This window comes from Cinclus cinclus, chromosome 4, assembly GCF_963662255.1.
Source record: "Cinclus cinclus chromosome 4, bCinCin1.1, whole genome shotgun sequence".
NCBI classification, from domain to species: Eukaryota; Metazoa; Chordata; class Aves; order Passeriformes; family Cinclidae; genus Cinclus; species Cinclus cinclus.
Genome location: NC_085049.1, coordinates 59,444,292 through 59,460,124, shown reverse-complemented (window position 1 = coordinate 59,460,124; position 15,833 = coordinate 59,444,292). Strand labels below are relative to the sequence as shown.

Here is a 15,833-nt window from a genome sequence, read left to right as displayed (position 1 = left end):
GGAGTTCCTCAAGCGCTGCGCGCGTCTCTGAGCCTCAGCCAATGACAGCGGGACTTGTTCGTCCCCGCCCACCCGGCTGTAGCTCCGCCCCCTGGCACTGTCGCGCAGCGACGGGGCGGCCCGGCAGGCGCGGCGCGGCCGCGCATGCGCCCGGGCAGCGTCGCCCCTTCCTCGCCGTCTGTCACCTCACGGCTGGGGCCGCTGCGCCGGGGACCGGCGGTGGGGCCGTGCTTTCCTCCCGTTCCCTTCCGACTCCCGGAAGGAAGGGCCGTTCAACCTTGTCCGGAAGGGCTACGGCTGCCGCCCGGCGGCCGCGCCCGCGCCCCCATGGAGGAGCCGCTGGCGCTGCATCCCGTGAAGCTCTATGTGTACGACCTATCCAAGGGCATGGCCCGGCGCCTCAGCCCCCTCATGCTGGGTAAGAGCACGGCGGGGGCACCGGGGCACCGACTCCCGGGGGCTCGCGTTCCGCTACCGACCGCCGCAGCCCGGCTTTGCTGCTCCGGGAAACGGGGCTGAAGTGGCCGCCTCCTGCCCCGGGGGTGGCGATCCCCGCCCGGTATGGTTCTCCTGAGGGAGCGGCCCGCCGGGGAAGGCTCCCTGAGGGCGCACCGGGCGGCGGCGGTGTCCGGCGGGCGCAGCACGGCTTGGCATGTGCGGGGCTGGCCCGATGCTTGGGAACACAGCGGGATTTGGCTACAGGATTCCTGACCCCGCTGTCTTCCGGACGAGCTTTGTCAGTGCGGTAGATCCAGCTGCTCTAGGTCCGGGCTCTTCTCGCTCCCAGCCGCCCATTGCCGCTGCGCGGTGGTATTTACTAACGCCAGGTTAAAAGTGTTTCTTGGTGCCTGAAGGGAGGGACGGCTCAGCTCCCGACGTCCCGGCTGCTGTGGCGCCGCGGCAGGAAGGCTGAGCTGAAGAAAGACGCCCGGTGTTTACCAAGGTTACTGAGTTCGAACGGCTCCATGTTGTGGCGAGGCAGGGCTGAGCTGGTGATGTACAGCCATCCTGAGAGTTTGAAAGAGTTTGCCGGATGTCTCGTCGACATTGTGTGCGTTTCCAACCAAACCTGAAATTTGGGATGGAAAGGAAACAGGTTTTTCTTCAAGTTTTGGAAACGTGAATTAGGAATGCAACAAGAGACTGTTTTCTTACGAATACGTCTTTCTTACAAATAGATTTTGGCCCGTGTCAGACCAACAGTCTGTGTGGGATGAGACTTCTCAACAGGCTCAGTGTCTGAACAGATGGCTCTGTGTAATCTTGTTTTATAGTTTGTTGCCATTCACTTTGCTCGTCTGCCCTATGAGGAGATTCTGTGATTTCCTGCAAGCTTAAAATGAAAGTCCAGACAATTCTTAGCGTGAGGTTTCATGCAGGTCAATGATAGGTTTGCAAAGTTGAGAAGAAGATAGTACAGAGAGAGTGTGTGTTATGCTCTGTTAGCCAGACAGCAGCAACCACTTTGGGAGATGTGTTTTTCCTGCACTGGATAACCTCAGAAGTTTTTATCTGGTCAAAGTTGCTTTTATTGTAGCCCTTAGGGAAGTAGCTTTTCACCTATCAGGTGAAATAACCATGTTTTATCATGTGCTAAGAGTTATAAATCTTGACATTATATGGATGCATGATTTACCTGTGTTAAAATGGTTAAATTCTACTCAACTCATATTTCAAAGTGTTGGTCCAAGTAAAGACTATAATAGAGATAGGTTGCCACTACAATTATCTCCATGCCAATCTTCACATAAATCAATCAAAGGCTTTTTAGCTCCCTTCTTACCTATAAAGTCAGTCTTGGGATCTTGTAGCTTTCTGAATTTCTGCATAAAAACACATAGTGCATGATTTCATTTTTGATACTTTCTAATGTATTCGAACAATGACTTGGAAACTTGGTGCTTGTGAAACAGTTTGGTGGTAAATTTCTGGGAGCCTGAGCATTGAAAAAGAAAGCTTAAAAACCTGAACACTTCTGCGTAGTAGGGGAAGTGCTACTTGCTAGCACTGCCTGGTAACTGAGTTCAGATGTGTTCATGGAATGTGGCCAAGTAGGCCCGGATGGTCGCAGTGACAATGCAGACTGCAGAACATTTGGGATTGTGTGGATCCAGTGACATGATTGTCTCTAAAACAAATCCTTCCTTCCTTCCTTCCTTCCTTCCTTCCTCCCTCCCTCCTTCCCTCCCTCCTTCCCTCTTCATTCACACTCAGCTCTGTTCCAGATGATTTTGGAAATCTCCCCAAAAGTCAAGCAATAGAATACTCCTCTTACCTCATGCATAGACCTTTCTTTCCTTGAAGAACAACAAAAAACCTCTTGCTATTTCTCTGTATATCAACATTCAGAAGGTGAATATCAATTCTTTCCTTAGTGATTAAACTGTAGGTCATCGGGGAAAGTAGTAGAAATTAAAGAGGAAGGCATTTCTTAAAGGATTTATACTTGGCATCTCTACTTACGGTATTCTTTTCATCAATGCCAAGTTTGAAGCAATGCTTTTGCTTTAAGTGATAATTCTGTAATATTGCCTAAACTTAAATATATAGTTTTAGAAAGAAAAAAACATAAGTACGGTAATTGATTGTGCTAAAATCAATTTCTGTCAGGCTTGAAAACAGCAGCTCAGTCCCCTTGCCAGAGGGGGATGAATCCTGCCTTATGAGACTGACTGCTGTGAGGGCATCACTGCACTGTGTCTTCTGTTGTGCTGTTAAGGTCCAGAGGTATTGTGAGCTATGTCAGCACAGCCTTCAGGGATCAGCTCTCACTACTAAATGTTACACTGACTTTTTCAGTATCAGTTCTCTCTGTTGTTGTTTAAGGATGAATCTGGAAGGGAGGGATGTTTAGCACAGTTCATAGCAGGCTTTAGAGTGACTTAGTCTTGTCCCTTGGGCAGTCTTTGTTTTTCTTAACAAGTTTACTCTTTTTCTATTGAGACTGCTTTTGTTCTTCTTACTTTTCTGTAAGCTTCCTGTAATTCAGTGAATATTTCTATTCTGAAGTATACATGACCAAAAATTGTAGTTCAGTTGCTTTTGGTATCAGAAGTAGCACATTTAATTTTTATATTCCTCTACATTGCATCTTCTCAATAGCTCCTGTTGGTCCTCTTTCCCCCACTTTGTCTGTGACTACATTTGTTTGTTCAACTACTTGATATAATAAGAAATGTTGACCTAAATGCAGTAAGATTTCTGTTGCCAAGGCAGAAACCATAATGCACCTGATTCTGTGGAGGGTAAAGAGGAAAAGAGAATAGTTCAACTTGCAGTGTTGATTTTGAAATAGATGTCCAAAGGCAGAGAAGTCTTTATGGAAAAGTAAAATCCTACTTCATCATAGGCTTAAAGAAAAATGTCTAGCAGCTCTCAAAGATTTGCTGTCCTGTAACTGAGGTTATTGCTTTTGTGACTCACAGTGCAAACTGGGAGCTTGGCTAACCACAGCAGCTTTGGCTCAGTGTAGTATAAATTAACGTTGAGTGGACTGGGAGTATGTTTGGTTGAAATTTTTAAGTGGTGCATTCATCTGTGGGGACTTAACAGCCCAGAGGGAATTGGAGCGAAGGTAACTGCTGAAAGGAGGTGCCTTCTGCTTGGTTCCATTTTCCCAAGCCAGCACATTTCTCTGCTTCTCCTCCATCTGTTCTGAACAGTTTTGAATTGTTTCAGCATGATACTCTATCAGCTTTGGTCCCAGCATTTGCTGAGGATTTTGTGAAAATCACATGTCTTACCCTCCCCCAATATAGCCTGCTTCTGGGTTTCTCTAGACACCTCAAGGAGAAGGAAATTGAAGTAGGCTTCTCCCTCTCCATTAGGTTGTTGTGGGGGTTTTTGTTTGTCTGTTTTTTGTTTTGTTTTGTTTTTGCTTTGGTTGAGCACCCTGGATAGCACATAGAAGAAAGTGTTTGCCTAATTAGAGTAATTTTCAATTCAAAAAAAGACAGGAATCTTAATGGATTGTCCTAGGGAAATTACAATATGCAACTCAATGCACTGCTAGATACACCCATGTTGGTTGACCAAATTTTATTACTTTGATTCCACAGGAGACCAGTTCAATACTTTTATTTTTTACAGTCTTTTATGGTCTTCTGGGGCTTGCATAGCTATTGCAGAGCACAGATATATTTTTAAAGATACTGAGCTTCCTATTATTTCTTAATAGCTCAACAGGAGATATAGATCTTGCACTGAGGGTTGGATGGCCTAAACTCCAAATGGGCTAAACTAAGTGCCCATCTGCACAGACAGTTCCTTCCCTCGTGTCTCAGAATTCTTCTGCCCTTCAGTATAATAATTTGGATTAATAAACAAATGCCACTTTCATTTGGTATTTTAAATTCACAGGAATAATCAACTTTGTTCAGCCCTCAAGATTAATTAATTACTGTGATGATAAAAAAGATTGGTGAGCATCTAATCTCCCTTGTGCTTGGCCTTCCAGACAAATCTAAGCATGGAGGTAATCCTGTTTGATTGTATTCTAAAATTATATGGGCTTGCTTGTTTTTTCAAAATAACCCTGTATCCAAATAATTACAGTCTCCTGAACTGATTTTACAAGAAACTAATCTAACTGTTTCATTCTCCATGTTCCTATGACTAAGCTGAGGGTCCTGGAATTGTTTATGTTCTATTTTTCTCATAGGTTTCTGGCTCATGTAAACACCATTAAAGTATTTGAGCTATGAATGTTATAAAAAAAACAAAACAGCAAATGTAAAAACTTGTTTACTTGTTAAATGATACTCTGCCTTATTGAAACAAATTTCAATAAGGTGCTTAAGCACACAGATTTATGCTGAACTGGCATCTCCCCCCAGGTTCTAGTGAAAGGAATTTCTGTTTTCAGGTAAGAGCCACAGAAGCACATCAGCAAGGGAAAAATATAAAAGTAAATAAACAAACAAAAATATCCCCAAACAAAATAAACAAGCAAAAAAACCCACTTGAAAGTCATAATAATCACGTTTCCAAAGACTGACAGGCTATCCCCCTAAACTCTCACAAATATAACACAGTAGCTTTTCATGTCTATGTTCATGGTCTGTGACAAAAACAATGCTTGACTTGCATTAGCTTGGAATGGATGCAGATAAAACTAAGCTGATTTGTTTCACATTTACTTCAGGCTGAGCTGGCACAAAGGCAATTTCTGTGATACCTGATAGCCTGGCTATATGCAGTAAATGTTGTGTGATTAAATGTGTACATCTAAATTTGCACCAACCTTTCCTGTTCAACAGCCCCTGACCCTTGAAATATTTAAACTAGTTAGTATCTTGCTGTTTCCCTGTTTTACCTGGATAACAGGATCCCAGAGGAGGTAAAGTTTGAAGGGACCACAGTGGGTTATCTGGTCCAATTTCCCTGCACAAGCAGGGTCATCCCAGGTATGTTGCACAGGATTGTGTCCAGATGGTTTTTGAATATCTTCAGTGAGAGAAACTCCACAACCTCTCTGGGCAATTATTCCAGTGTGTTGTCACCTGTACAGTAAAGAAGTTCTACTCATGTTCAGATAGCTCTTCCTGTACCTCAGTTTCTGCACGTTGCCTCTTGTCCTATTGCTGGTCACCACTGAGAAGAGCCTGGATCCATCCTCTTGATACCCTCCCTTCAGATACAGCAGGTGCCCAAAAGAGCATCATCCCATCAGGACATTCCCATTCTGCATTACGAGCATGTGCATCCTTTGGATTAGCTGTACTGTAGGTACTGAGTGAAGGGTAATGCCTGCAATTTAATGCTGCAAAGGCTTTTGCAGCTCTGATGGAAATTACTGGAGAATCTCTGCATAGTAATAGACAGCCTCAGGTTATGAGTAAATGGCTTGGTTGTGGTGGCAGTACTAGCACACAGTTCTACCCACATTGCAGTGACCACAGGAGTTTGGAGTGTTGTGGCAAGTAGTGGAAGAACAGGAAACACGACGATATCTGCCAGTGTCCTGGATAGTGTTTGCAATCCCTTCTTACAGTCCACTCAATTGACTATGGGATGTGAGCTCTATTGCACTGCAGGATTATTTGGGGAGGTTCATGGCAAGCTTGAGCTTCTGTCTTTTAAGCTGGACAGTGCTGCCAGAAGCAGCTTTATTGGAAAGTGTTGCTGCAAGACCCAGATTCAACTTGCATCTTAGCACTCTCAGCAATGCTGTAGCCTTGCTTGGTCATGCTATTGGGGCTATTGTGTGTATCAACACACAGAGGCTCTGGGAAAATATTTTGTGTATAGTGGGCAATGTCAAGCAGAAGGCAAGACATAACTCCTTAGTGCGGGCTGCCCTGATTGCTGTGCCTGAGTTTGTCAGGGGTGGCAGTGGTGTTGAGCTGACACGTGTTGTATGCAGTGTCTGAGTCTGGGAGAAAGGGCAAGAAGACTCATAGAGGAGGATCCCCATCAGAGGCAAAACTTCAGGAGGAAGATGATTGTGTCTGCGAAGGTCTGTGTATAACCTCTTGCATGACAGACAAACAACACTGTGATTCTTACTGAGCAGCAGGAAAGGGAGCTGCCCGAGTTCCTCAGAAACTGGTGGCCATTTGATTTTTTCCTCTGTGGCTCAGTTTGAGTTGAAATGACAACAGCCAGCTGTGAAGCCTGGGGTACTGCAGCAGCTTACCAAAAGTTCTCAGACTTGGATGTCTCTGGGTGATGCATATGTGGCCAATAATGGCAGGTTTCATAGGTATGGAATTCCCCCAGTGCTGCCATTGAAGATACTTTCACTGCCTGTGACCAAACACAGTCTACCAGTGGAAGAAAGGGTTTATATTTTGTCTGCAGCAGGCTGGAGAGCTACCACAGATGCCTTATTGTCAGCAGTGCTGCAGATCTGGTGGATGTTTTCCACAATGCCAGCTTGGTTAATGACTTCTAGGAGCCAAGGAAAAATAATGGGTGTGCAGCTTCATTAAGATTTTCAAATCAGTGTTGGCACAAACTGACTGAGCTGTGCAGCCCACAGACAGACCTGCCTTGTGAAGATAGGCAGCTTCACTTGCCAGAAGCTGTTCTGTTATTGCCCTGGCAGTTGCTGCCTTTGGACTGCTACAGCCTCCGAGTAGAGCAGTAGAGATTGGACTGCAGTCCAAAGCAAAGTCCAATTCCCAAATTCTGCTTTGATTTTGTACATACAATCAGACAGCTACTTTGGTGAAAAGGGACCTCTAGAAGTCCTGTTCAAGGTAAAGCCAGCAAGAGCAAATTCTTCAGGGCCCTGGACAGCAGAGTTCTAAGTATCTTCAAGGATTGAAATCTCATACACTTTCTGTACTTCTGTCCCAGTTTGACCACCTTCATGATAAATGTTTTCTCTGCTTCCTACTGAATTGTGACTTTCCCATTTTCCAGCTAGCACCTGTTGCCTTTCACTGTGCATATCTGAGTAGAGAAGGGTACTCTTTAATGCATACCTGTTGGGTACTTGTAGACAGGAATACAGACTCTTGGCTTTCTCTTCTTGAGGATGAACACACCAGTTTTTTCAGCTCTTCTCAGTATAGTAAGTGCTCCAGCCTAGTATGTCAGTGTCTTTCGTACCCAAAAGTGGACAAAGCATTCCAGATGTGTCAAACTGGAGGACATGGTCACCTCCCTTGAGCTGCAGGCTGCAACCTTGCTAGAGCAGCCCATTCTGTAGCCTTTGCTGCAATGATCTTTTCAGGTAGATGTAATTGCACCAGCAGGTCCTGGCAGCACCTGTGACATTGTCAATATCTACTATAGCTCTTTCACCTGCATACAGAATCCAGGTGGCGACTCTCTGAAAAGTCTTTTGTTATTGTTTTCTGCAAGTGTGTGAAAGTAAATACTAAGATGTTCTTTCAGTTTAGCATGTAAAGAACAGGCACAGTTCTAATATGTGCTGCCTTTGAAATGGTTTGTTTCTCTGGTCTGAAGGATAAAGTTCAAGTTTCTAGTGAAAACGTTATTTATCATGAGCAAATGTCAAATGTGTAATAATTTGTTAATAGATACACAGAACACTAACTGGGCAAAGCCAAAGGGTAGAGCCAAGCAGAGGCCAGTGCTACCTGTGGTGCTGAGCCTGCAGGGCCAATGGGTGCTGGCAGCTGTGGAGTGTGAGGTGAAACCTCTCGTGCAGAGCAGTGGAACAAGGGCCAAAGGATCACAAAGCACAACAGTGGGACATGCTAAAGGGGCAGAATGCTTCTGAGATACTGCAACACACTGTTCTGCTTCTGTCATTATTGCCACTCTCCTTTGGCCTTCATCCTACTCCAAGCCCATGTTTCTGTGTGAGGGGTTGACTGCCTGGTTGTTGCCTGGCTGTGATCCATGGGAGTGACAGATCAGTCCACCTGCTTTAAAACTATGTGTGCTCACCTCAGCTGATGGCTCCCTCTATTGTCACAACAGCCTTTTCCCTGCCTCTGCTCTTCTATGACCCTCATCTGAAGCAGGTACCTATTTTGCTTCAGACTTGAGTGGAAAAAAATGTGTTAGTGATTGCTTTTTCTTGTGGCAGTGGAGTACTCAGTCTACTGCTTGAGTTCAAGAGAATACAAAGTGTCAATATGCATGCAGTTTTTCTGTTCTAATTCTGCTTTTGGGGACCTTGCTTGGGAAATAAAGTTATAACATGTCTCCCACAGCATGCACTGGCTCCCTACAAGCTCCTAAAAGGAGGGTACCAGGGACAAAGCCTTTAGGTTATAATAGATAAAATAATTGAACCTAGAGCAGTAAAAGCTCTAGGTGACCTTTTAGAAAGAGGTTTAATCTTGAGATCCTACCATGAACAACAGAGAGCTTTAGGTCTCCTGCTTATTGGGAACTGGAAACACATTTTAAAAGAGACCTTTTCTCTGAGACCCAATTATGTTATCAGCGTAGTGGTGCCTGACAAGCAAGTCTTTGCTGCTGTTTTCTGAAAAAAACAACATAGCTTTATAACTTGTATAAATTTCAGTGTTGCATTTTTCTACCTCACTTCCCACTTAAACTAAATTTTAAGGGCAGGGGGAGGGAGGGAAAGGAGGAAATTGTGGAATATGTTTTGGAGGCTACCACCACTAAATCAGATCTCTTATCAGTTACTGAAAAAGGACCTGAATACACTCTGCTGGCCAGCTGCCTGCAGTTATGAATTCTGTCAAATTCAACTCTTCTGCTCCTGCTTGAAGACTCTAATTTTAGGAAAATGTTTTCTTTCTTGGTCTGTAGAAAAACACCTAAGGAAGGTAAGCACCGGCAGGATAGGATGGCATTCCTACCTCTCCCTGCCAGGAGGGAAGAAGTACAATGGTAGTGTGGATTCAGTAGTTAATTTGAAAGATATTCTGGATTTTTTAGAAACAACTCTGTATTAAATCTTTGGTGTTCCTGTCATGGTGAAATACTAAGCATGGCTCCTAAAGGATTGACAGAAAGTAGGCTGAAATCTGGAAAATATATTGCTAATAACTCTTCTTTTCTCTGCATACAGGGAAACAGCTGGATGGCATCTGGTAAGTGACTAGATTTAAATTGCATAATGTGTGTAAAACACTGGTGTAGGAAGTATTTTCAATATGCAGTTATATGCTTCAGATCTTAAGAACATTTTGTTGTGGAAGAGGGACTTTTTGTTCCTGAATACAGATTCAGGCAGTAAGATGATGTACAGTCAGGTGCAAGTTAAACCACTCTGTTCAAAGCTCAGTGGAAATGGTGTCGTTAGAAGTTGTTGTGGTTTTGTGCACCTGTGTACTTTTTCAAGGGTAAGATAGTGTCCTTGTCCCAAGCACTTTTTCTTATAATTCCAGGCAGGACTAAACATGAGAGTAAGAGAGTAGGTGGGAAGGTATTGCAGGATCAAGTCTTTTGTCATGTGAGAGCAGTATCTACATTCACAAAAAAAAAACCCCAATTTCCTATAATTCATACCAAGAATCTTGATAACACATGAAGAGGGCTTATTTGTGTTTTTTTATTGGAGGCAAGAAAACCCCTAAACCCTTATCCATCCATTTTCCTCTCTGCTGGTCCATCTCCAGTCATTGTCTGACCAGCTTCTCAGCCAGTGAGAAGTCTCTGTCAGTCTCTGTCAGGGCTTATTGTCTCTGAAGGCTGACCTCACCCTCAGCGTGTTAGCTGAGAGAGGCTCATGCCTGGGCTCCTAGCTAAACCTGTTCTTTCCTAACTGCTTGCAGAATTACAGTAGGCTTGATAATCATTGCTTCCACATCCATTCATGCCCCAAAAGATCCTGTTCCCACTCACAGAAACACATTGATCCTTTCTTTCAGTTATTCCCTTTGTTATGTCCTTGAGCTCATAAATTTATCAGTGATTTATGTGCTAGGCTATTTACTTTTTCCCTTTATTTCAACTTTTTTTTGTTGTTCTCTGTGGCAGGCACACCTCCATAATAGTACATAAGGATGAATTCTTCTATGGCAGTGGAGGAATCTCCAGCTGTGCACCTGTAAGTTAAATTTAGTTTTCTGATAATTTTTTTAATAGGGTTACCTGATCAGAATTGCTTGTGTTACTGTCTTTTAGAAAAGCAGCAAAAGACTTCTAAATTCAGATGCTGAAGCCAGCTGCTTGTCATGGTTTCCCAGGGTACTGAGGGTAAAGGGAGCATGGACAGTGGGTTTAAGCCCAACTCAATTCAGGTTGAGGATTGCTTCTTCTGGTAGAGTCTGTCTATCCAGAACACCTTTTGCAACTGCTTTGCCAGAGTGACACCTTGTCCAATTCTGTATCATTAAGTGTTACATGCAGACTTTTTAAGAGTGAAAAAGCCCCAGACCATGATGTTTTCTCAGACCTTTCCGTTCATAGAGAGGTTAAAGGGATGGGCAGTGCTTCTAGAGCAGATTTTTGCCATAGCTTAGAGCTTTCAGCCCAAAGAGCCAGATTTACCAGCTGAAATGGAAGTTGCATGTTTCTTCTCATTCTCTTGAGTGCAGAACAAGGGAGATCAGCAGGGCTTTTTGCTTGACAAACATACCAAAAGTTCCTTCTTTTGTGTCTGGACAAACCATAATAGTTTTATTCAGTAGATTCCTCCTAAAGAATTCAGCCCAATCATTTGACATCTTCTGGCTGTTCATTTTTATAGGGAGGTACACTTCTTGGCCCTCCAGACACAGTTGTTGATTTGGGGAACACTGAAGTCACTGAAGAAATTTTTCTGGAATACCTTTCCTCTTTGGGGGAATCTATGTTCCGGTAAGTAAGAGCTTGTACTGGAAAACTTGCATACCAAAAAAGGTGCAGAAGGGAGGAAGGTGTCATGAAACCAACCCAGCTCACAGAGCCTCTGTCTCCTTACTCTCTCATTTGGTACTCTTCAAATATGGACTGGACTGATGCACCAATACACACAAGGAGCTACCTTCTAGGCTGGGAAAGCATTCTTCTGGGAAGTCTTTCACAGTGGTTGTTTTTTTTTTTCTTTTTGTAAAATCGAATCATGCCTGAAAGGCTTTTGAGAGAATCACCAGGGAAAATGAAATCTCTCAGTAAATAGCAGTTTGCCCTGTGAGTCAGAGGCACTCACTGTAGTAAAGCTGCCAATTTTCACATGAGTAGAAGCAAGGTCTTGACTGTTAAAGAGTCTACTCTGCTTCTCACAAGAATAGGAAACCACAACATTTAGTGTTCTGGCTGTCTTTCAGAGTCAATAATTCCTGTGATTTCTCATTACTGCTACTGTGGTTTTAATTGAAGAAACCACCTATTCTCCCAAAAATGGTTGTATTAAAGTCAGGGACATGGAGAGATGTCATTTTCCTCCCTGATTCAATTGAATTTGAGGGTGAATTGATGTCTGTATTTTATGTATTTGCCTTAGAATTCTCTGGGCTGGGGGGAGGAAGTGCTAATGTAAGGAGATGTTCTTCATTAAGGGTATAAGTTTTTCTGCTTGTAAGATTTATTGCTGAATCTGTGGGTTTTTTGTTTCAATTTCTTTTCTGTGGCACAGAGGAGAGTCTTATAACCTCTTTGAACATAACTGCAACACCTTCAGTAATGAAGTGGCACAGTTTCTGACAGGAAAAAAAATCCCTTCCTACATCACTGACCTTCCATCTGAAGTTCTTGCCACGTGAGTATGGGTGTCCCTCCTCTCTGTGGCTGCTTCATCCTAATGCTTAAATATTTGACGGAGCCAGCAGTACCAGTTTCTGATGGAGCTGTCTGAGAATCTGCATAAGATTAAGGAGAGGATGCAATTTTCTTTACATCAACACTTGCAACACTGTATGACAAGTGCTAACTGGCACTGGTGTTCCAAAGAAGACAGGAGAAGGTTGATGTTCTGCCTTTAACTTAAACTGGATATTTTGTGATGGTCTCTTATATGTGACCAGACAAGCTTGGAAAGTTTCAGAAAACAGTGCAAGGGGTTTTTTCCCCTCTTAGACAACCAGTATCTGTTAAAAGTCCTCTCTCTATGCGTCATTATTACAGCAGAGGTATCAGTTTGCTTGTGAAGGCAGGGGGGATGCAATTTTTAAATTAATGCTACAGTCTTAAAGCTAGGATTGGGTGGAAAAAGAGGATATGAAAAGAGAAAAAGGAAATGAAGAATTCCTGCCTGGTAATTCAGATGATTTTTTTTTTAAACTCTCAGGTAGTGAGGAATCATCCCAGTAGGATGCTGTGAGCTCCATCATGTAGGTGTTACTTCTCATAACAGTGGTATAGCACATTATCTGTGAGACATGTCTTCTGCCCTGGACTCTTAGCACTTCAAACCTCTCAAAATCAGAGAAAGTCTGTAGCAGAGTGAGTTTTATTGAAAGACGAACCAGGTGCTACAGATTGCAACAGGAATTATTCTGGGAGTGTTGAACCGTTGTCTTTTAAGTAAGTTAGAGGTTGTTCTTTTGGCAGGCCTTGATATTGATGTACTTAATGGAACACTGCAGTTGCATAACAGAGATTTTGTTTGCACGCTTAAGTAGAGTGAATTACTGAGAGCTGGTTTCAGACAGTATTACATTTGCAGTGTAGGCGTGTTAGGACTCAGAACTACATTATATAAAATCATTTTTAAGTTTTTTAGTTATTGAACAGTAAACTAATACATTAAATTACTCTGCTTTAGTTTATAGTGGAAGTCTTTTCTTCAAATTTGCTTCTAGAATGCTGGTTTGATTGCACTCTAGGAAGTGAGTGCACTTCAGTGGTAAATGGGAGTTGTTGACCAAGTAAACTATTTGAGATGTTTATTTCTTTACCTTCTCAGACCTTTTGGACAAGCTTTAAGGCCCCTCCTGGACTCCATCCAGATTCAGCCACCTGGAGGAAATACCTTCAGCAGACATAATGGACAGAGCTAACAGGAGTGACCCAGTGTATCCAGCCTCACCAGGCCTCTTCCTTTTTAAACATGAATCTACCAGATTTCTATTTTATAATTTCTCATGAGAATTAACTCTAAAGAAGTTACAAGACAAGTTTTAAAATTTCCTGGGGAGAGAATTTATCAGGGTGCATGTAAGACAATGCTACCAAAAATATTGCCATAATTTCTAATAGTATTATACTAATTTATAAAGGCTGTCTTGTCCAAGTAGGCTGACACTTTCCACATAACTCCTATGCTGGCAAGTGGAAATTCATTCCATGAGCATTCAACGGCCCCTTACACAACTTGAAGTGAATAAGGGGATGTCCTGGCCATCCCTTGCAGACTTGCATCTCTTTGTCTTGTCACTGCCTCTATTACGGGGGTATTTGCTGAAGTCTAGCAAAAAAAAAAAAAAAAAAAAAAAAAGCAGAGCAAGTATTGGTAGCCTAGGAAGTGAAGGTGTCCAGGATTAGTGTGTTTATTTCACTGACATTTGCTCAGGGGAAGAGCTGAACTCATCTGATTAGAATATTTGCAGTGGCACAGGTGTATGGGAAAGGTGATGAAGCTGAACCGTGTGTCAGTGTGTCAGTGTCACACACACAAGCTGAAATTCAGTGGAACTTGCTGTGGTGGGAGGGAACCTGGAGCTGAAGGTTATCAAGAGCCTCGTAATGTAATCCAAGAGTTATGGGAAATAACCAGCTGAAAGAACAGAATCTCATGAGCAGAAGTGGTAGAGACAAATTTCAGGTGAAAGTAAATGAAGTGAAATGTTTCCTTTTCTCACACATAAGCTTATCACCAGATAGACAGAACCTTGTTAATGCATAAGAACTGTTTTCCTAGGTTTTTTTTTTTTCCCTTACAAAGCCAGAGTTATGTTACAGTAAGGCAGGAGTAGCATGGCAACTGCATGATAATACCAGTTGGATCAATTCTGCCTTCAATAAACAATTGCAGACACAGTAGGAGTTCCAACTTTCATTAATAGTGCTGCCCTTTCCAAAGCAGTCAAATACATCAGGGCTCTCCTTAAGAGAAGTAAGTACTAGGTCTCCCCAAATGTACAGAAAATAAGGAAGAGTAAAATTAAACTTTTCTGTGGAACAACTGAGTTTCTTGGGGTATATGCAGAAACAGTCCTGTCCTTAGATTAACTTCTGATTATATCAATACATCTTCTAGTGTAAGATTTTTAGGGCTTTGCAGTTACTTACAGTGGGAAAGAACAGGGGAATGAAAAAATAGGCACAATGTTTTCTTTTCATGCATGTATATACACTACTTTCTTGAACAATTCTGTAGCAGTTACATTTAGGAAGGAATATAAGAAAGACATCAGACAAACCCCAGAACACTGCTGATGCTCCATAAATGGGGATTGCACATCCCAGATGCTGCCAAAAAGGCATCTATGCAAATGCACAGCCCTTTGTACAGGGCTTTGTTGTGAAAAGTATTGCTGCAAGTTCAGTCCTGCATCTCAAACTTCCTGCACTGGAAACTTCTTACATACCTAAAGGAGATGTCTTTCCTCTACTGGGTTCTTTTTCCCAGAATAATGCAGATTGATGTCTTTCCTCTACTGGGTTCTTTTTCCCAGAATAATGCAGATTGATGTCTTTCCTCTACTGGGTTTTTTTTCCCAGAATAATGCAGATTGATAAATTTATCACATTGTTAACTCTGTGTGGACTATAACAGTTTGTATTTTTGAGGGGTTGGAATAGAGGAAAAACTGCAATTTTGTCACTGTCAAATACTCAGTTGTCCTGCATCTGATGAAGCCAGTGCACAGATGGGAATAGGGTATTATCAGGCCATTCTGCTGTTTAATATTTATCTTCTCTCAATGCACAGCAGTGGCCCCTGCAGCCCAGATGCTTCTTTTCCATGTCATTCTCAACTTGTGCCATCAACTTCTCCTTAAGCATTTAATTTGATGGACTGGACTTGGAGATAACTGTAGCAATTACTACAGATGGTTTTATGCAAAAGCTTTCAATCTTTCCTCCTCCAAATGACCTGTTTGCAGAAAACATTCTATGAAAGTCAGTTATAGATGCCTTTTGATGCTCCTGGAGGAAGGATTGGTATCTGGTTTTGCTAAGCCATAGCTTAGTCTTCCTATCTAGAATATTTCTTATCTCCAGTCTTTTCCCATACATGTTTGTGAAGAGTAACCAGCTTTTCACCTTAATACACACATGACTATGCCACAAAATGCTGTAGATCATGTTGGAGATCTCAGAGTTTCCTCAAACGAGCAGGTACACTCGAGCTGACACAGTGCAGCCCAGCATCCTGGTGTGCTCCTTTGGTACCTGCAAGCAGCACAGCTGTGCTTGCTTGTCTTTCAGCAAACTATCACTTCAGGCACAGCTGCCTGTGATGGAAGCACTGGTGCCATGGTTTCTGCCCCACACACACAGTGAGGATATGCCCTCTATGTCCACCACTTTGGATGTCCTGAACCTAGTTTCTGCTTGTTGCCTATTTC

The 15,833-nt window shown here is 42.8% G+C and overlaps 1 protein-coding gene across 1 annotated transcript; it reads left to right on the top strand.

Annotated features, from left to right (window-relative positions):
• Positions 1-144: 144 nt before the first annotated feature.
• Positions 145-14,894, top strand: DESI1 (desumoylating isopeptidase 1). The gene is made up of 6 exons (XM_062492233.1): positions 145-418; positions 9,467-9,488; positions 10,378-10,447; positions 11,090-11,199; positions 11,957-12,079; positions 13,226-14,894. Exons 1-6 carry the CDS (start codon positions 145-147, stop codon positions 13,317-13,319), a joined length of 693 nt encoding a protein of 230 aa, XP_062348217.1. The 3' UTR covers positions 13,320-14,894.
• The last annotated feature ends 939 nt before the right edge of the window (positions 14,895-15,833 follow it).